Source organism: Eleutherodactylus coqui, chromosome 2, assembly GCF_035609145.1.
Source record: "Eleutherodactylus coqui strain aEleCoq1 chromosome 2, aEleCoq1.hap1, whole genome shotgun sequence".
In the NCBI taxonomy this organism is placed as follows: Eukaryota; Metazoa; Chordata; class Amphibia; order Anura; family Eleutherodactylidae; genus Eleutherodactylus; species Eleutherodactylus coqui.
In genome coordinates this window covers 286,210,332-286,231,453 of record NC_089838.1, presented here as the reverse complement: position 1 = coordinate 286,231,453, position 21,122 = coordinate 286,210,332, and the positions used below count along the sequence as shown (strand labels likewise).

Sequence of the window (21,122 nt, the reverse complement as noted above, 5' to 3'; positions counted from 1 at the left end):
CAAACGAAAACCTTAGCGAGCATCGGCGATATACAAAAATGCTCGGGTCGCCCATTGACTTCAATGGGGTTCGTTACTCGAAACGAACCCTCGGGCATCGTGAAAAGTTCGTCTCGAGTAACGAGCACCCGAGCATTTTGGTGCTCGCTCATCTCTAATCATTTCTTGATGAAACAGACAAATAATAAAAATATTAATTTATTGTACAACATTTATCCATATATTACCGGAAACACAAAAAAAAAATCAAAGAAGCATAGTCCTGGTGTGTTTAATCAACAGTACTACTACTTGGGTGTAAATATAAGTGCTGCATAAGTTACTGTCACACACGGGCCCTGGAGGCACTAAAGGTCTCACTGCCTTATGTGAAGAGGCCAGTACTATATATGATGTGTGGTAGCTGAGGGGTCCTACTGCAGATTTTGCATTGGGACCCAGAAGATTACAGCTTTGAGTAGTTTACATAACGTCCAATGGATCCTTGCATTTCTATGTGAACAGAGTCACTTCACAATTTCACATTCTGCATCTCACTTATAGCAGAAGAGGCTGGATCTTGAAATAGTTCATGAGGTAATGCAAAGTGCTAGCAGAGATGAAGACAAAGTGTGTCTTTAAGATCTGTGTTTTCCTTTAAGAACTTCTCTTCTTCTTTGTATTTTTTTCTTCTCCCTGGAAGGCTTTGTTATCGTATACATGGGTGCCGTTTTCCTCCCCTTTGCTCTTCCCAGTGTCCTGGAGCGTGATCTCATGACATACGTTAATGTCAGTCTGCCCGCTGTTGTCCTTGGCTTTCTGTTCTTTCTCCTGATACTGCAGTAGTATGGCTCGGTTAATATCAGGACCTGTATATAAAGGATGGTGTCAGAACGTACAACAAAACCAGATGTATTTTCCTTTACTGAAGGCTCTGTTCACATATACAAGGACACTCTTAACATACATGGATCTATAATGGTCTGCAGACATGCCTGACAATAATCCCAACATATACTGTACCCCCTCCGTGCCTAAACTGTTATATAATAACTTCTACAACCTTCAAATATACTTGGTGATTTTTTTTCATTTTGCACCATTTTTAAGATCTCTGCTTGCTTTCAACATGCTCATCTACATCCTGATCTTATCAACTGACACAGGTGCACGGCTCAAAACAAGGAAGAGCTCTCTGGTGTACCTGGCACTACAAGGAAAATGCATAGAAGGGCTTGTTTTTTTGCGTGACGAGTTGTAGTTTTTATTGGTACCATTTTGGGGTACAAATAATACAAATAATGATTATGATGATACTAAAATTATATGTTTTTTTAGGGTTTTTTTTCCACTTTTGGACAATAATACTCCTATCTTTTGGAAACCTTTTTTTCTTGCTTCAGCGCATTCAAAGAACTGCAGATCCAGAACTGTTTTATCTTTCCATGGACGGAGCTCTGTGAGGGCTTGTTTTTTGTATGACAAGCTGTAGTCTTTATTGGTACCATTTTGGGGTATGTATGATTTTTTTAAATCACCTTTATTGTGTGTTTTTTTTTAATCAAGATACAATTAAAAAAAGATCACTAAGGCTGTGTTGGATCGCTGGGACATTTTCGCTGGGTGAGTAACGCTTATTTTTTTCCCACTATTCCCTGCCCTTAAAGAGCTTTTCCAGGACTTGCTGGAACAATTGCTAAGGCCGAAATCACACAGATGTATTTAGGCACAAAATTTGCACATGCAATACACAGTGAATAGAACCCATTGATTTCAATGAGTTTGTTCACATGCTCAGCAATTGCGTGGGCGCATTTCGGACACATAAAAAAGGATAGAACATGCATATGTGGGCATTAAAGGTCCCCATAGAAGTCAATAGGGGTGTGAAAATGTGCGTGCAAGGAGATGAAGCACTGCGGAATTCTGCTGAGAAAAGAACACATCTGGAACTCCGTAGGCGAATTAGCCATTTCAATTGGTGTGTCTGTGTCCCGCGCGCAAAATAGCATGCCCCGCGGGCAGAAAATGTGCGGTGAGATATAACGATATGCACGCAAAAACGTTGCGCTTAGGCATGCACATTTGCACTTACGCTCATGTTAAGTCTGCCTAAGTCCATAATGTCATGTAACATCATGACTATAGCATTCAATGGCTGCCAAGCAGCAACAATTAGTTCTAATCATATCAGCGACAGGGAAGAGGAAGAGAATTCAAGAAATTTACAAAATTTAGTATTTTTTATTTTGTTTACAGACTAGAAGGGTTTTTATCAAATGACTAAATCCCAGATAACCCTGTTAAAATATATGAATTCTAGAGGAAGGTAGTAGACGGGCTGGCCTTGGAGGTGTGCAACTCGCGTACCACTTTCTTGGGAAACCAGAGATTCTGTGTCTAATCCCACACTTGGTGATACATAATACAGCATACTAGTAGGCATTACTACTTTCATTGATGCCTATTAGATATGAGCGAGCATACTCGCTAAGGGCAATTACTCGATCGAGCATTGCCCTTAGCGAGTACCTGCCCGCTCGGAAGAAAAGATTCGGCTGCCGGCGGCGGGCGGGGAGCGGCGGGGGAGAGCGGGGAGGAACGGAGGGGAGATCTCTCTCTCCCTCTCTCCTCCCCGCTTCGCCCTGCTCACTGCCGCAACTCACCTCTCACCCGTGCCGGCAGCCGAACCTTTTCTTCCGAGCGGGCAGGTACTCGCTAAGGACAATGCTCAATCAAGTAATTGTCCTTAGCGAGTATGCTCGCTCATTTCTAATGCCTATGTGTTTTGCACAACTTCATCCAACTTACCAAAGTAGCTGAGTGCGACGGGGAGAAAGATGAGACCATGCACCAGTCCCAACAGAGTTATGGTCAGATTAAGGCGGAAGAAGAAGATCTGAATGAGCTGCGCTTTGGCGAATGCTAAAACAATAATTCCTGGAAGGTTTGTCATCGCTACTCCTGCGAATACCTGTATGGAAAACAATGAAATGGAATAAGATCCTGGGGGACTATCAATGATCGACTATTTATTAATGGGTTACTACTAAAATAAAATTAGTAAAATTTGTGAGGTTTTCATAATTTTCTGTATGCGCATGTGATACAGCTCTGATGACCATTCACAGCTTGAGCACAAGGTATCCAAATTACCTCAGTTTAAATGTACATTTATTTTGCCCCTATTTTTTTTCTGAGTTAGCGACAATCTTCCACCCTGCAACATCTTACTTACCTGGGGACCCACACTGTAAAATGTGCCCTTCTAACTAATACAGTTGCAATCAAAATTATTCAACCCCCGTTGCAAATTAGGCACACCTGATGCAACTAATGAAACTCTTGATTAGTTGTATCAGGTGTGCTTGAGACAAAATGTGATTTGCAAATGCATACACTTATGAGGGATTCTATTCAGGGGGTTGAATAATTCTGTGACTGCAGAAGCCAGTGGCGCTTTGTGGTGAATTTGAAGAAACCACTTGTTATATCAGCTGTGTTAAGCTATTTAAATTGTTGTTTGATAGTTTTTTGCAAACAGCTGAAAGTTTGTAAATTTGGCAAATAAACTTAATTTGCAGAGGGGGGTAGAATAATTTTGATTGCAACCTTACATGCTTTTTCTAGATATTATATGGAAGGTAGCTACCCTATGAGTCAATATCCGACCTTTTAAAAGGCCTTGCAACACGACTAGGGATGTAAACCAAAGCTGAGTACCTATGTACATACAGCTGTTTGGGGTTCTGGTTGGTGAGAGGCCATCAATGTGAGTCAATGTTTCTCCTTGTGGAAAGCTAAAAGAGTAGTTATGTAAACTGGGAGTCTATAGATCTAGAAAGCTAGATGCAGAAATATGTAGAAAAAAACTGAAAGGGCTCCGACCAAGGTCCAAGGGCCTCTTGTTCCTTTTCTGCTTTTCCTAAAAAGGTTGGACCCCAGCGAACAACTGTCATCTGTTACAGAACTTGGACTGCACTATACAGTCACCAATGAAATCAATAGGCTATAATGCACGGAGGTGGTGGGTCCTCCAGAGCGAGAAACACTCTTTGTACAGTAGTTGCTCTCTACTCTGGCTGTTAGATGAGGGTCCTAAATGCTCCCCCCTCTCCCTATATTTAGTGTATGAAACTAATCCCAACATAGAATACACGATGACATCCGTTCGTCTCTCCATAGTCTCAATCACGTCATGCGCCAAAGCCAAAAGGTTATGGAACCGCCCATTAGATGGTCCCATAGTCATTTGCATACTGTAAATTAAAGTTTTTGTGATTGAAGGTATGGAGGAAATTAAAAAGAGGTACTGGTGCTTTCATCTGTAGTTGGCACATTGTATGTTGGGATTAGTTCCATACACTAAATATAGGTGATAGACTCCGGCTATGTTCACACTAGCGGTTTTTGTTTCCATCTAGCTGTTCTGTGTTCCATTGCCAGCAATGTTTAAAAAATTGATGCATTTTAGTTCTATTTTTGAAATTGGAAGCAAATGTCTAGCAGTCTACTCTTTTGCGCCAATCTTAAAAACGGAATGACGATGGAAAATTGACAAACGCATTGAGGCTCCGATCACACGGGGCGAAATTGACAGGATTAAGCAGCAAAGTGGACCAGATTTTGCAAAAATCTCGTCCACACGCTGCGGCCACGCCGCACAAAAACCGAAATGCGGCATGGAATTGAATTCCGCAGCATGTCAATTCTTTTCTCTTTTACGCAGCGGCCTCTCTCCTCTCTATAGGGAGAGAAAGCTGCAGCGGAATGCTGATGGCGAAACCGCTTCAAAACCTGCGGCTAAAGGCCGCAGGTTTTGAAGCTGCGCTTTTCCAGCGGAATTCTCGCGTTTTTTCAGTGCAGCCATTCCGTGAGAATTCCGTTCCGTGTGACCCCAGCCTGAAGGTTTTCAGTTTCAATGCATGTCTAAGGGCACAAAATCTAAAGCATTTTCTAGTGTGAACTTCGCCTTCCTTAAATTCAAATACTTGCACTCTTGACCATAGATCTTTCAACTATGGTGTCTCCCTCTCGTTTCCGTCTCTTATACTCACAGCGCTGCCCATATAGATAGTAGCATCTTTCGCTCGAGCTACTTTGGTGAGTTTGTTGCTCATGGCGTAGGACCGTGTAAGATGAGAGACAAATTCCACTGAGATCCCAATGGCCTGTAGGGAACATGGAAGGAATTGAGTGAAAGGCAAATTAAATAATCTGGGCAATATAGTAGTGATAAAGTGCAAAATATCCAGACACCCCATCTCCTCTAAAGAGGGAAACAAACATCAATAAGCATTAAAAAAATTTTCTACCTGCAACCACCACTAGGGGGAGCTCCTCACATATGCGTTTATACAGCTAGTATTGAGTTCAGATATCATAGATATTAATTGATAATGAGTGTAAACATAAGGATACAGGCCCAGCATTGCAGGCGAACGATGCTTTGCCCACTTATGATTGCCAAAGGTTGGACAACTTTTCCTTGAAAGTGGGCAAGTCTTAGTCGCATATGTCCTTATCCTTAAGTGCCACCCTTAAACCCTATACAGTCATAAACTGCCTGAAATAATAATAATTATCCCCTAAACCATTTTAAACCACCAGGAATACTGTCACTAACCAATCACCATCCCATGTAAAATCATGTGACAAGATGTACTTGTAGACAATTGGTAAAGACAGTATAATTGGGTGATATTTTGCCAATTCTGCATGCCCTTGGCACTAACATATTTGGAAATCCCCTTTGCAAAATCCTGTGCTTTCCTGTGCACAATACAGAGATACTACAACACACAGGCGCAGCGGCTACAATCTTACAAGAGACGGATCGGCAATCAGTAATACAAGCTACAACACTTTGTTTCCTGCCGTGTGTTACAGTAAAATGTGGGGTGTTTTTGTCTGTGCTGTCCACGGCCGTGCTGTTACGTGCAGTGCACCCCAATTTAGGTCAGGGGACAGGAGAGCAGATCAACTCTTATTTACTTGTTTTAAAACTTGACAGTTTCCCCTCTGCTTCGCAGAGGCAACGCGCTTTGAGATTGTGTTCACATATTACAGAGTTTAATACAGATCCACGTCAAATTCTGTCGTGGACCCTCAGCAGTTTTCATCATTGAAGGGGTGAAGCCCGCTGCAGATCCCTGCAGAATTCGCACCAATGGGTTCACACGCAGAATTGAGCTTACATTCTCGAGACTAAGCAGCAAAGTGGACAAGATTTGTTGTAATCCTGTCCACACGCTGCGGACAAGCCGCGCGGAAAACTGACATGCAGCGCGGAATTCAAAATCCGTGATATTTCAATTGCATCACCGTTTCCGCTGCAGGCTCACTACTCTCCACGGCAAATGGCGCAGGTTTTGAAGCAGCCTTTCTGCTGCGGAAATCTCGCGGAATTTCCGCAAGACTTTCCGTGAGATGTTCACAGGATCTCCGTTCTATGGGAACCCAGCCTTACAGTTACTCCTGGTGGTGGCTGTAAACCGTCTCTCCCAATCTCAGTCAATTATACTGTTTTTTGGTCACTTGTGGTCATGGCTATTATGGTGTATTCACACAGGGAAGTTTCATCTGATAGCAAAGTGGACGAAACTCACATGTTTATAACAGATTGATGTGTTTATTCACATGAGCAATTTCTCGCTCGCAACAATGCTGCGAGACTGAAAGACCACATGTTCTATTTTTGGGTGATTCCTCATAAGGAATCCGGCATTATTTCCTATAGGTTTTTTTAAAAAATTGCATCCCATCACATGGTGTGCGAATTGCATGCGGGTGCGATATGATTTTTACCATTGAAAATAATTGGATACTCTTGCGAACTTTTCACATGTATGAAGATAGCAAGTACGTAGATGCGAAGTGATGCGTTTTTTAAGCATCGTGCTTGCATCTAGAATTGCAATTTTACAAGTATGATGTCCGTCCAAGTTCCTCGGACCGATATTACGTTCGCTCCTGTTCGCAGCATCACTCCTACTATATACAGTCAGGGGAGCCCCTATACAGCTAGTTTTGTGCTCCTGCTCTCACCCTTACTGTTGGACAGGTGGTGGTACATTCAGGCTGTTCTGCTGGGATTAATATCTAAGCTGCATCTTTCTTGCCTAGTCCATCTCAGGCGCAGTTCTGACTACTTTGCAAACTTGCTCTGCTGTAGGCCTTATATGCTGGGGTCTGAACTACATAATTTTACTCCTGCACCGTCTGCCCCATAGACTAGAGGGAATTCCCTAACACACCTTAGGGGAAAGAGAGCCCCCCCCTAATAAAATCTAAAGGACAGGTGAATCAGGATAAGACAGCACCATCTCGTGGCCATAAATAGCATTGCAGGTAAATGGAATCACATATTGAAGGGATTGTAGCACGATTACAAGTTAGAGAACCCACTCGAGTAGGGGGTCCCATGTTCCCCATTGTCGAGTTACTGCACCCCTCCCCAAAGTGAGAAGGAGGCTGAATGGAGCACTGGTCATGCAAGCGAGTTGGCGCTGCATTCACTTTGAATGATATTGCATTGATACCCGATTGGGATCTACTCGGGTATTTCTGTCAGCCCCACCGAAATGAATAGAGCGTTGACCACGCATGCTTGGCCGGTGCTCCCTTCATTCTGACATTACTGCAGGGGGAGAAGCGACCCCTGCAGTGATATGCAGAGCGGGATACAGGAGTCTTGTTCTCGAGATCGGCAGGGGTCTCAATGGTGAGACCCCCACTGTTTGGCAAGTTATCCCCTATCCTATGGATGGGGGGTAACTTGTAATCTTGCTACAACCCCTTTAACCCTTTACATGCCTCATGTCAAAACCAGATGTAGTCACTCACCGTTACCAGGTTGATGAGAGAGACAGCATTATAATCAATGCCCCACAGAGTCATGACGCCAACTGTGTCTACGATGATCATAATGATGGTGAGTAGATTAATTAAACCAGAGCGGAGGTCCATGCCCAGAAGGATGCAACACACAACAAAGGTTGGTAACAGACAGACGGCTAAAGTGAAAAGCCCCTCGTATACAATGGTGAGATACTGTTCATAGTAGACGTATGTAATCCTGTGTAAAGAAGTGTTACATACGGTGAGAACGATGCAGTGGGGTTTCATACGAAGGTTTTTCGTGAAAAATACACAGTTTTTGGTGTGATTTTTCGAGCCAAAGCTAGAAGTGGATTCAATGGGAATGGGAAATATACAGAAGGGACGTCTACTTCTCCTTCCTACTGAATCCACTTCTGTGTGTAAAATGGCCCTGAGCGTAATATTTGTGATAATATTACAAGGAAAAGGTAGAAGACTCACGTGTAAGGGAAGACGGTGAATTCTGGGTCGGTGCCTGGCACCTGCCTCAATGTCTTCGTTATATTAGCCGCCAGTTCTCGGGCATTTTTCAGTGCACCTGTATACTCCTGCGAGTTCTTTAAGGGTGTATGATAAGCCATGAAACGAGTTGCTGTACAAGATACCAAGCCAGGGTAAGTTTATGATTAGTGACATTGTACCAGTGATATGAAGGGTCACTCCATATGTACAACACATACAATGTTCCTTACCTATAATGTCTCCTGCATCGTTAAACTTAACAGCATTATCATAAGAGCCCAGTCCCCTGCAAAAAATAAATTAAAAAAAATTCACATTATATTTGGGAGCAATCCAACTAAGTACCATATTTGCAGTGATGCAATGATTTGGGGAAAATAATTCTGATGTAGAAATCTCCATATGTGCTGCAGATTATTACAATCAGTAGGAATTTCCTGCTGTTTTGTCATCTCCTCTCTACTAGTTTCTTCTTAGGGTAGTTGCTATGCAATTGCCCTACTGCGGATCCATTGGAGTGAGTCAACTGACCACATGGTTGCAACAGCAGTTTGCTTTGAGAGAAATTCTCGATTGGCTAACGTTTCTTTAAATATTCCTGGCTTCTGCAGTGTGTTGCTGGTTATGGTGTAAGTTATATGCATTTAAATCTAGTATTTCATATTTGCTTCTAGTATCGTGTTCCAAGTCTAACTTTGTTTCTTGATAGCAATTTTTGTCCCTGTAGTTATTTCTAGTGCTTCTTAGCCTTGTAGTTTATGGTATAGTTTTTTTCTGTTTGCATCTCCCTTTATCCTGCTTCTTAGTTCGGCTCTACTCAGTTTAGTTTTCTTGTTTCTGGGTCTTACTACTCTCTCTTTGTTTGTTAGGGTCAGTGTTTCAGATAGGGTTTTCCTTAGCCATATCATAGATATTTTTGGACAGTGTTGTCTGATGTAAGGGTCAGCTCTAGAGATGAGCGAGCACACTCGGATAATCCAGTTACTCGAGTGAGCTTCGCTCTTCTCGAGTAACTGCATTCTTGTCCGAGCGTGCTCGAGGGGGGCGGCGGGGGTGAGCGGGGTGTAGCGGGGGGGGGAGAGAGATCTTTCTGACTGGCTTATCCGAGCATGCTCGCTCATCTCTAGTCAGCTCCATGTATATATTAGGGGAGGCTAGAGTTAGGGCCAGTTATTGTCAGTTTGTTATTATTTGTTTGCCACCTCCATCTGCTCCATTATCTGATAACGGTTACCATCCTCTGTCTGTTTTATTATCTAACTACCATCACGATCATCTGTTTGGTGATCATCTGATTGCCATCACCATTCTGTTCCTGTCATCTATTAATTTCTATTGTATTTTTGTTGCCTACTAGTGTTAATAAGTGCTTCATATTATTCTGGTTGTCACATAATTTGTCACTACTGGAAGTCCTGGGGGTATCTGAGTACTGGAAGACACCATTAGTACCCAGAAAAGGTGGCTGCTATAAGTGAAGTTCAGTTCTGTTGTCTTATGATATGGAGAGCAGCATTGGGGTCATAGGGTTGAATCTGATCATGGAAAAATCTGCATGGAGTATATGTTCTTTTCAAGTTCATATGGCATTCCTCTGGTTTTCCTCCAACACCCCAAAACGTATTGACAGGTTAATTTACTTCCTATGTAATTGGCCCCGGCATATGCCTTTTAGGTAGGGAAATTAGGCTGTGTCTGCCAATGGTGACCAGGTCCGACATAAATGGTGATCAGGAGATTGCAGTGTATGACCAATGCCCTAGCAGTAGAAATGCTGGAATACTGACTTGGATGCATTGCCAGCTTAACTCACCCTTTTGGACATCTTAGATTTGGATAGTCTCCCAAGAAATCAGGCAAAAAATAATTAAATTCTTCCACTGAGGGTCTTAGAGGTTTATCTGATCCAAGTGGACTTTCTATACAACTCTGTCTGCATCCTTCTGCAGCTGTTAATAGAAGAATCATCATCAGTTTCTACATTCATAACCAGCACAATCAGCAGGAGTAATCTGTTGCAACAACATGCAATTGTTCTCAGTAAGATAAACCAAGTAATCTTGTAGATATGATACCTTTTAATAGCTAACAAAAATACATGATGTTACAGCAAGCTTTCGGACCTCTTCAGGGTCCTTCCTCAGGCATAATGGAACAAATCTACAAACATATTTAATAAAGGGAGGGCACAAACATGGTGAACTTAATTTGCACTAGATAAATACCAGAGACAGAGGGTAAGAGGGCACAGACATGTTTTGATTAGTAGCATTTAGATAAATAACAGGGAGGGATGACCATAACAGTAAATAATTAGTCCAGGGACAAGAAATGTGAAATCTCTCCTTCAGACCTGCAAACAAGGAAAATGGAACAATACCTCTGCAGTGACACAAATGTTAATCTATACCTGTTTTTATCATAATGTAAGGTCTGTTTCACATCTATGTGGGAACCTCTGGTCGGAGTTCCCATTGCAAATCCAGATATAAATACCAGATGAAAAATAGCTGCATGCAGCACTTTTTCTCTTATCCAAAAGCCCAGCAGCTGAGCGGAAGCCAAACGGACGCCATTATAGAACGGAGCCATTCAGCCGCAGGGATTCCTCTTTCCTGCTCCCCGAATGTAGCAGGAAAGTGGAAAGCGCAGATGTGAAAGCACCCTAAAATATATATTACCTTCAATGTAACTTCAAGCTTCTGGGCCCCAGTGCAAAATTTGTAACAGGCCTTTCACCTTGTGGCATTTATAATACAGGTGTCTTCTTATGGGCTTTTGGCACTAGGGCCACGATGTTATAGCTACACTGCTGATTACCATAGGCTCTGTTCACATATCTACTCCTTCTGTTGGTGGTATCTATCGAGACTATTCCCTGAAATACATATCTGATGGAAGGCAGCAACATTGTGCCGCTACAAAAAAAAAGGTATACCAATACACACCAGTCCGGCATATGCCAAATATTACATGCCGAACCTGTTCACAAATCACTATATGGACAAAGTCTTAGGATGCCTTCACACGGGCCATAAATGCTGCGGAATGCAAATATGCTTATGCTCATGTGAAAAGAGCCTAAGATGTGAATTTTGGTTGCTGCAGATTAGCTGCATATTCACTGCCGATTTTCTGGCTGTTGAAATTCTGCAGCAAATACGGCCTGTGTGAAGGCACTCTTGGGATATGTCCACACATGGCAGATTTGCCGTGGATCTTCTGTGTGCCCCTTCCACATGGAAAGCCCACTGCATTTACAGTAGCCGTAAAGTGAATGAGGTTTTAAAAATGCTGCTGAAAAAAAATTTGCTGTAGAAATAGACATGCGGTGCAGAATTTAAATCCGCAGCATGTCGATTGCAGCATTCGGTAATGAGTGGGTGAATTCTGTACCAAATTCCACCTTGAAAACCAGATTTGGTGTGGATCTGCTGCGGAATTTCCACTGCAGACATACCCTTTCGTATGGCTTCAATGGGAAACATCGCATGCACAACACAGGACATGCAAGTGCCATGCAATGGCTTTTTAAGGTCCCATTGAAAACATTGGGCAAGGCGTTACAAGGGGAACACCCAACGATAAAACATGCGGCAACCTCTTTTTATCACAACTATGCCCCAAAGAAAAAAAAAAAATCGCTCATGTGAATGAATCTATTCAAAAGAATGGATTTTATATTTGTGCGGACTTTGTGCCCATCACAAAACTCAGGCGAGAATTTTACTCATAAGCCCTTACTCTGAAGTGCTGCAGCATTTCAGAGGAAACAGGAATGGAGAGAAGAGTCATCAGGGTGGTTCCTGACTGGCTTCTCCCCGCCTAGCTTGGTAGATTGACAGGTTGCTCCCTATACACAAATCAAAAGAGACCTGTTAATCTAGTGAGCCAGGCGGGGAGAAGCTAGTGGGGTACAACCCCATGCCTCTTCTCCCTGCTCCCGGCTGCATTTTAAAATACCTTTTTTCAGAAACATTGCAGCATTTCAGAGCAAAATGCAAATGTCTGCAATGTGTGTGCCTGCCGGGTTTTACGCTACCCATGGTCCCGGCACCATAAAACTGCTGACAGGTTCCCTGTAAGGTTCCCAAGTGTATTTTATTGTCTGCTACGGTAGATTTGGTTGTAGTTGGGCGTAGGTGGTGGAGGGTAGCTAGCTGATACTTACTGCTGGTGGAGGAGCAGAACGTCACATTATCTTCTAATACTCTGCAGCAAAATGATGAGGGGTTTAGCCAGTCCACAAAATCATCAATAAAGGAGGATGCCGGGACTGCCAAGTACGATCTGGGAAGAGATAGACGGACAAGAAAATAATTATATTTTTACACAATAGGACACAGAAGGAAAATTGAATAGGAAGGTCATTAAAGGGGTATTCTGTCTGAAAACATTTGGCATATCCAAAGGATAAGTGTCTGATCAGTGCTGTTTTCTTACCCGAGTGGGTCCAATGCAGCCAACGTAGTCAATTGTCTGGTCTATGATGCTCTCTACTCCTTTGGAGCTAAAGCTTCAAAACTGCCCTCTACTTCTTCTTTCCCTTTCCCCCCTTTCCCAAAATCTTAGATCCTCGCCCCCTCCTCCCCATCTACCCTTCCCCTTTGCGTCCCCTTAGTTCCTTCTATATCTTTGAAAAAATAAAAAAAAATTATGTTTCATTCATTTGTAATGTTCATGCAAGTTGTTATTACAAACTTTTGTACTATGCGAATAAAGCTGTATTGCATCGGTTACTTAGATTTTCAATAAAAACTGAATTTGCAAAAAAAAAATGGGCGCCCCCTACACTGGGCGCTGCCACCTTTCACTGTCACGCCACCCTCTTCATTCCGAAACTTATTTTTTGGCAAAAAAAATGCTCATGTAACCCAGGCTCAGTATGATGGCTGCAGCCAATCGCTGGCCTCAAGAGGTACTGAGACCAGTGATTGGCCAGAGCAGTCATGTGCTTCAATAGGCATGTGACTCATGGACCCAGAAGTAAGTGGGAAACACATGGAATAGGTGACTATTACTTTTAACCTCCTCAACACTTTTCAACTGTATCCGTATCCTGAGGAAGCGGATACAGTTGAAATTGGTGCCGCTGCCAGAGGGGTTAGGACTATCCGGTGGCTTTTTGCAGATGTACTACTGGTATTTGCTTTATGGGTCCTACAAATGGTTGCACTACTCCCATAATCTTCATAGACTATTAAGGAGAGTGTGTCGCCCATTCCTGACCTGCTATCATCTGCCTGTGTTTTTTTGAATGACACAATGGGGTTTCACCCAGGGGCGTAACTATAGAGGATGCAGGGGATGTGGTTGCACCCGGGCCCAGGAGCCTTAGGGGGCCCATAAGGCCTCTCTTCTCCATATAAGTAACCCAGTACTATGAGTAAAGCATTATAGTTGGGGGTCCTGTTACAAGTTTTGCATCGGGGCCCGGGAGCTTCAAGTTACGCCTCTGGTTCCACCTTTTGGATTTATGTTGTATCCTATGATATGCTATAAATGTCTATAGTTGTGGTCTTCACAGTAATGACTGAAAGAGATATTTTTATTAGGGCATAGTTGGAAATGTTTGTAATGCTACTGGGCAATAGTACAGTCAGACTTCCAAATGTTTGTACTCCAATGGCTGATTTAAATCTGATGCCTATGATCAGTTTTTCAAGAGCAAACTTTGAGAACAATTTTTTTCCAAGGGCTGCAATACCCAGGTTCACCATGTGATGGCATTTCTTTCTGTTTTTGAAGGAGGCTAAAATGTTCTAAAATTACAGATATTCAGATAATTCAGCTAATATAAGCTAAAGAGGAGAGGCAGCCCTCCAATGTGGTGCCAATCCCAATGCTTTTAATGGCATAAGTGCAAATGCAGTGTTTCGGCTGAACATAGGCTTTTTCAAGCACCGAGCATATGCACTCATTTATACCTGCTCATTTCCCTGCTATACCAATAGGACTGCTCTCACACCTGCGTTAGGGTCAGTTCAGGGTTTCCATCTCGGTGTTCCATTTTTCTATTTTTGGAGGAGAGAAACTGAAATAAAACTGGAAAAAAACGGATCATTTTTTTCCCCCAATGATTTCCATGCGGTTTCCACAAAAAAAAAAAAAAAAAAAGCAAAACAGAATCTTGGCAGAGTGGAAGCAAGTGGAAGCCTTGCCATTTGCTTGCTGTTTTTTTGGAAACCCCATTGAAATCAATGGGGAAAAAAGCTGATGCATTTTTTTCAGTTTTATTTCAGTTTCTCTCCTCCAAAAATGAAACAGAGTTGAAAACCCTGAACTGACCCTAACGCATGTGTGAAAGGGCTTATTGAAACAAGCGTATATCGTCCGGTATTTTCAATATATGCTTCCATCTGAACAGCCCCCCACCCCTCCCTCGCCCTCACCGGCTCTTTGCCTTTCTCCTCCACTCCTGCGTTTGCAATGGTAGGGGTTGAGGTTGGGGGCAGAGTTAAGCTCTGCTCTATCCCGCCACTCCCATTGCTGGCTATGGAAAAGGGGAGCGGAGGGGTGGGAGCTTATCTCTGCCCCAACTCTGCCCACTCCCATTGCAAACCGCTTGGGGGGGTGGGGGGGGGAGAGACAGTGACGGGGAGGGAAGGGGGGGACTGCTCAGATGGATGCATATATTGGCCAGCCGTGGCCGATATACACTTGTGTAAATAAGCCCTAAGACGGATAGCAAACTTTTAACATCTTAGCATTTATGGTGACACATTGGTCGCTACTAGAGATGAGCGAGTATACTCGCTAAAGGCAATTGCTCGAGCGAGCATTGCCTTTAGCGAGTATCTCCCTGCTCGAGACTGCAGGTTCGGGTGCCGGCGCGGGTGAGCGATGAGTAGCGGCTGACAGCAGGAGGGAGCGGGGGGGAGAGAGGGGGAGAGAGATCTCCCCTCCGTTCTGCCCCGCTCTCCCCCGGAGCTCCATGCCCGCTGCCGGCACCCGAACCCTCTGTCTCGAGCGGGGGAGATACTCGCTAAAGGCAATGCTCGCTCGAGCAATTGCCTTTAGCGAGTATACTCGCTCATCTTTAGTCGCTACTTATTACAATCTGATCAGTCCGTTGGAAAATTTATAAGAGATTTTGGATGCTTTCTTTTACTAATGGAGTTTACACTTAACTTTCTATAATTCTCTATATGGTCGGTGACACTAGTACACTGGTCTGCATGACAAGTGCACTTTAAACAGAAACTTTTCAAGCAATTTGTTGTATGATAATCTGCAATAACCAGCTAAATTGAAAAATCACTCCAAAGTGCTGGCCAGTAGAGGTCTTCCTTCCTCCTAACTTGCTATCCACAGTTTGCTGCTTAATAATTAACAGGGGTTGTGGAAAGATTAGAAGATGATGTGGGGAATGGGGATGAGTCATCATGCTTATTGAAATGTATTCATAGCAGAGGGGAGGGGGGAGGAGGTGAGGAGAGAGCCACACAAATGCTGCTTGCAGATACTAGGGACTGTTTACTGTGTTTTAGTCACAAAAGAATTGGGAGGGGTATAGTTTCTCCTTAAGTAGAGCACCTAGAAGGCATGAGGAAACGTATCAGGCTATGCATGCTCCTCTTCGAAATATGCAAATGTGAGATGGAACAATGCCTCTACAGCGCCATCTATGAAAGGGGCAGCATTCCTGCAAGTCAATGTCAGACCTTTTAACAAGCCTTGTAACAATGGCTTGGAATATAAGACAAAGCCAGAGTCTTTTCCAGATGAAAAAGATAACCATGTCCAGGCAGGGTTTTTGCCCTTCATCAATGTAGGTAGGTTTCTGGCGTAGTGAGAGGCCTATGATGTGGGTCAGGAAGGGTATAGTTTCTACTTAGGGAGATAACCTAGAAGGTGTGAGGAGACTTATAAGGCCATCCATGCTCCTCTGGGAAATATGCATATGGGTGTTTTCTCCAGAAGGAAAAGAGCATGTACTCCTTCTGACATCACCCAGCAACCTACTGTACACTGATGCGGGGGGAAAACCTCAAAACAGCTGTCTGTACATGGCTATCTTTTCTTTCTGGAGAAGATTTGGGCTTTGACCTATATTCTCAGTCATTGTTACAAGACATGTTAAAAGGTCTGTCATTGACTTGCAAGAAAGCTGCCTTCTAATAGCTGTCACTGTAGAGGCTTAGGTACATCTTCACTTTAGCTACAGAAATCACATCTCCACTGCTCACTCTTGCTGTACACTGATGATTTTATATCTGTGCATGTTACAGACAATTAGAGAGCAGAATCTGTAGTTCTCTGCCCAGGCTATAGAACACAGCACAGCAGCAGGTTCCTTACACCAGTCATGAGAGAATTAAGAATCATAGGGGAAATAGGGAAAGATGCAGGATACAAGTCATATAATGGCCAGAAATAGTGCTATTCCTCATGTACACACATGACAGCATATTCTGAAAAGTTAGGTATCATACACAAGTGCGAAAACCTGAGAACCTGAGTATTTCCTCAAGTTCCAGGAACAATAATTAGGATCAATGTAATATTTAACAAAGTTCAAAGAGCTCCAAGACTACTCTATGTATTATAGAGAATCAAGTGGCATGATTAGATATGAGCAGGTGAGCTCAGAGGTAACTGGGTTGTCGTAGGAGATAACTGGTGACTCGGGGTGTGAACAGTGGAGAAGGAAGTTTTACGCATAGAACCATTCATTTTATTAATGATAATTGCTAAGCGTTCGTAACAAAATCTGCCTAAACACTTTAGATCAGTGTTCCCCAACTCCAGTCCTCAGGGACCGCCAACAGGTCATGTTTTCAGGATTTCCTCAGCATTGCACAGGTGATGTAATTCTTGTCGGTGCCTCAGACATTGCCACAGGTGTTCTTACCATAGGATGTCCTGAAAACATGACCTGTTGGGGGTCCCTGAGGACTGGAGTTGGGGACCCCTGCTTTAGATAACTGTTGGCCAAACACTACTCCTACCGCCTTCATCATTAGAGCCCATTTACACGGCTGCATATTTGGACTGTTTGCTGTTCATGTATTCCATGGATAGCACATGGTCTCATTGTAGTCAATGAGGCGCTTCAGGCAGCTGACTTTTCACATAGACTGATTGCCCCTGTGCAAAAAATGACTGCATGTCCAATTCCTGTCTATTTTCATGGACAAGAGTAGGACATGCGGTGCATGAATATTGCACAGCACACAGCCTCAGCTGTTGCCATATTTCTCTTCCAGCGGCTTATCTGTCCCGAGAACAAAGCATTAGATATGTTGAAATGCAACATACCTGTTGCAGCTTTTCCCCCCAAATCAGCTGTTGGTGGAGAGTTGGCACATCTATGTACGCATAAGATAGTCAGCAGGTCCTGCCTAATCAGCAGGTTTTAACTAATGTAATCTAATGTGCATGGGGAGCTTAAATGATAACTAGGGCTCAACAGCAAAATTTGGTCACCAGCGAGTTGCCTTCATGTTGTCACATCAACAGATGTCACAGTCAAAAGTCCCAGTAATGCCACAACTCGGAAGATTTTCCCATATATCAAATACATATAGTTTACAATCAGTGAAACATATTTCCACCTAGTAGAACCAAAGGTGCACCAATCAATTTGACCGACAGATTGGCCTTATTACCAGGGCATCTATGGGCGGGCTCAAGCTGGCCATAGACATGAGCTATTTATCCACAGATCATTCCAGAACTGCTGGAAATTGTCCTCTAAAGGGCAGCACAAAAAGTGGTTCATCCTATTTCATTACATTTTTGTACAGTGCCTATTATACTCTATAGCTGACCATGCAGTAAGATAAGCATTGGCACAAAATCCAGCCAGTCAATCATTCATCAGATCATTCATACAAAAACAATCCAACCATCAAGATGGCAACTAAACTGGCAGATCAGGAAGACCGTTTAAAAAAAAAAAACAGTGGGCTCAGACAAAGTGGCAAATGATTGACCATTGAAGCCCTGCCCTTGGAAAACTTTCCAGCTCCTTCACTTTCTTTTCTCTCAACCCCCCAGGAATGTTTTCTTGCGTCCTAAGACCACTCTGTCTAGGTACTGGTCCTCTGCGATATGCCTTATCCACGTCCTAGTCGTTATTACAGTCTCTTCTGGATCAGCCTCCTCCTGGGTTTCTGCTATGGTGGAAGGTTGATCTCAGCTTGTTTCTGACCCCAAAAGAGCAAATTCGGGCTTGTGTTCTGGTGCATAAGACGTCTATTTGTTTTCCATTCCAAAAGGCCAATTTTAAAGTCATGTCACGCTGGTATAGAGTTCTGACCCGTTTGCATACATCAGTAAGCCCAACATGTTGGCATTGTGGAGATGTGAACAGTTCATTTCTCCATATTCCTTCATCTTGTCCAGGATGGAGCCCTTTTAGGACAAGGCCCAAAAGGTAATCAATATAGTACCAGGGCACTTGTTCCACCTGGATCCATCCCTTCTCCTCCTTCATCATTGTGAGATTCCTTTGCCCCCATATAAACATTCTATACTTCACCTTCTGATGGTGACACCCCAGGGCCTGTATCAACCATATGAAACCGATCATGCCATATAAGTGTAGTTTCAGCTGTCATTGGCCAAAAAAATGCCAACCTGACAGATCACACTTTTGGCATACAGTAGTTGACTATTGTGTATAATTCTCAAACAATGAGGGGGCAAAATGGTCAAAAATGGGCATTTTGACCAACTTTTTTTCTTATGTGTACAGGCAGTTTAAGCATGCACTCACATGTGATTTTCTTGGTGCAGATTTTGTTACGGATTTTGGTGCAGATCTGCAGCAGATTTCACCCTTTCGATTGAATTCACATTAAAGGGATGAAATCTGCTGCAGATTTGCACCAAAATCCATAACAAAATCCACAGCAAATCAGCTACGTGTGAATGTACCCTAAACCTCCCAGAATGCAAATCACCCCAGCAAGCTCTGTGCTGACACTGAACAAGTAGGGGATGGGATGCTCTGGGATATAATACCAAGTCATATGTTTAAAAAGTTACTCCACTGCTAAGAGGTACGTAATAGAGATCAGATGAACAAGCTAAGCTATTCATTTCTAGGTTCAATGTCCCACTTATCTCAGCAGCATTTACCTGTCTGGATAATCCGTGGCATACTGTATCTTCTGTGTCATTGAGTTGGGATCACACCCAGCGCTGGAGCAGATACCATTTATTCCATCTAATGAGGTAAAATTATATCCAGCTGTGGTCACAAAGTACGTAGGGACGCCGACCTCAAAATACGTGTTGAGATCACTAAAATACTTAAGCACATAGGAATCCTGTGGAGAGATAAGTCATGGAGACATTAGATGTATATTGGAAATAACCGGAGACAACCTTTCCAGGCTACAAAAAACTATCAGTAAAAAACAGGATCTGGTGATAGCAGCCTGTATTCTGTCAAGGCGGAGCTTCTCTTAACAGGCTGCTACCGTATATACTTATACAGTATTCCCATTTTTCTCTTGTAAGGGACCATTCACAAGGGATGGAATATTTGGCAACAGTGTTGCAGATAGACTGTCTCTGAATTCCACCTCTAAATCCACACAGCTGACTGTGGACTTTGATACAAACTTGCCAGCAGGATTCTGCTATTTTCAATTCTGCACCAAAATCCATATGTTAGCAGTGTGGATTTTGGGGTTGAATATTCCGCTGGAGGGCATATTCTGCAATGCTGTTGTGGAATATCCTGACCCATCTTAAAGGTCCTTATAGAGGTGCTTCAATATTAACTAGCTATCATTCCTACCGTGTTTCCCCGAAAATAAGACAGTGTCTTATATTTATTTTTGTTCAAAAAGGTTAAACTTTTTTACATGTATAGCTGCCTGGACACTATTTAAATTGACTTTTTAAATTAACTGTTAGCAGGGCTTAATTTTGGAGTAGGGCTTATATTTCAAGCATCCTCAAAAAGCCTGAAAAATCATTTTGCATCCTCAAAAATTCTGGAAAAACATGCTATGTCTTATTTTCAGGGTATGTCTTATTTTCAGGGGAACAGGGTAGCTGCTCTTGGTCGTACAGCATGTTTTCTCCCACATTGTCGATGTTCTATATGTCACTGCCTCATTTCTATACTTATTGTATAATGGTTTGCACTTTGCATTTACACAACAGCTTGAGAAAGGTGACTGTACACCACTGAAACATGTTGCATCTGTTTGACTTTTATTCATATTTAAGAAATAAATCGTTTCATCCTTTACATTCCATTGGTCAAGCTGCCATTGGTGCGTTTAAGGAGGGGGTTTCTGTTCTCCTATAGATTCCCCTCCTCCCTTCGTAATTACTGCCTTTTTATCCATGGACTTATTTTATGAGCGCAGGTAATTTTATGTACTTCAACATTTTCTTTGCCTTCCGAAACCTGTAATTTTGGATTCTACCCTGACGCTCTCCTGTATTGGATGCCCGAGTGCATAAGAAGTGTATCCACCCACAGTGAATCGGGACTCAAGATGTGGTGGCAGCAGTTCTCCCCTGGGTAAGCAGTCCACACCGGGTGAGTCCTCATCTTTTCTTCATCTTTGTTGCTTTTTTTTACATTTCCCTTTCTACAATCCATTATCTGCACAAGGCACTATCCTATTGATGTGATATTTCTGTTTACACAGCAGGGGGAAAGTCAAATTCTTGTTAGATTTTGGCCAAGATGATAAAAAGAGCCTGATGTAATAAATACATTTCTGACAAAGCCAATAGTATTGTAGGTGAGAAGTGTAACAGTGAGCTATAACCCATTAAATTAAAATATACACTCATTGACAAAAGCACAATGGGCCCAGATAGAA

At 42.8% G+C, this 21,122-nt stretch overlaps 1 protein-coding gene across 1 annotated transcript in view; it reads right to left on the bottom strand.

The window, feature by feature from the left end:
* Positions 1 to 537: 537 nt before the first annotated feature.
* Positions 538 to 21,122, bottom strand: part of NPC1L1 (NPC1 like intracellular cholesterol transporter 1) — a 34,688-nt gene continuing 14,103 nt past the window's right edge. The window contains 9 exon segments of the mRNA XM_066589421.1: positions 538 to 848; positions 2,791 to 2,953; positions 5,037 to 5,150; positions 7,825 to 8,056; positions 8,302 to 8,452; positions 8,553 to 8,608; positions 10,136 to 10,271; positions 12,494 to 12,612; positions 19,411 to 19,601. Coding sequence (XP_066445518.1) covers positions 538 to 848; positions 2,791 to 2,953; positions 5,037 to 5,150; positions 7,825 to 8,056; positions 8,302 to 8,452; positions 8,553 to 8,608; positions 10,136 to 10,271; positions 12,494 to 12,612; positions 19,411 to 19,601 — 1,473 coding nt within the window.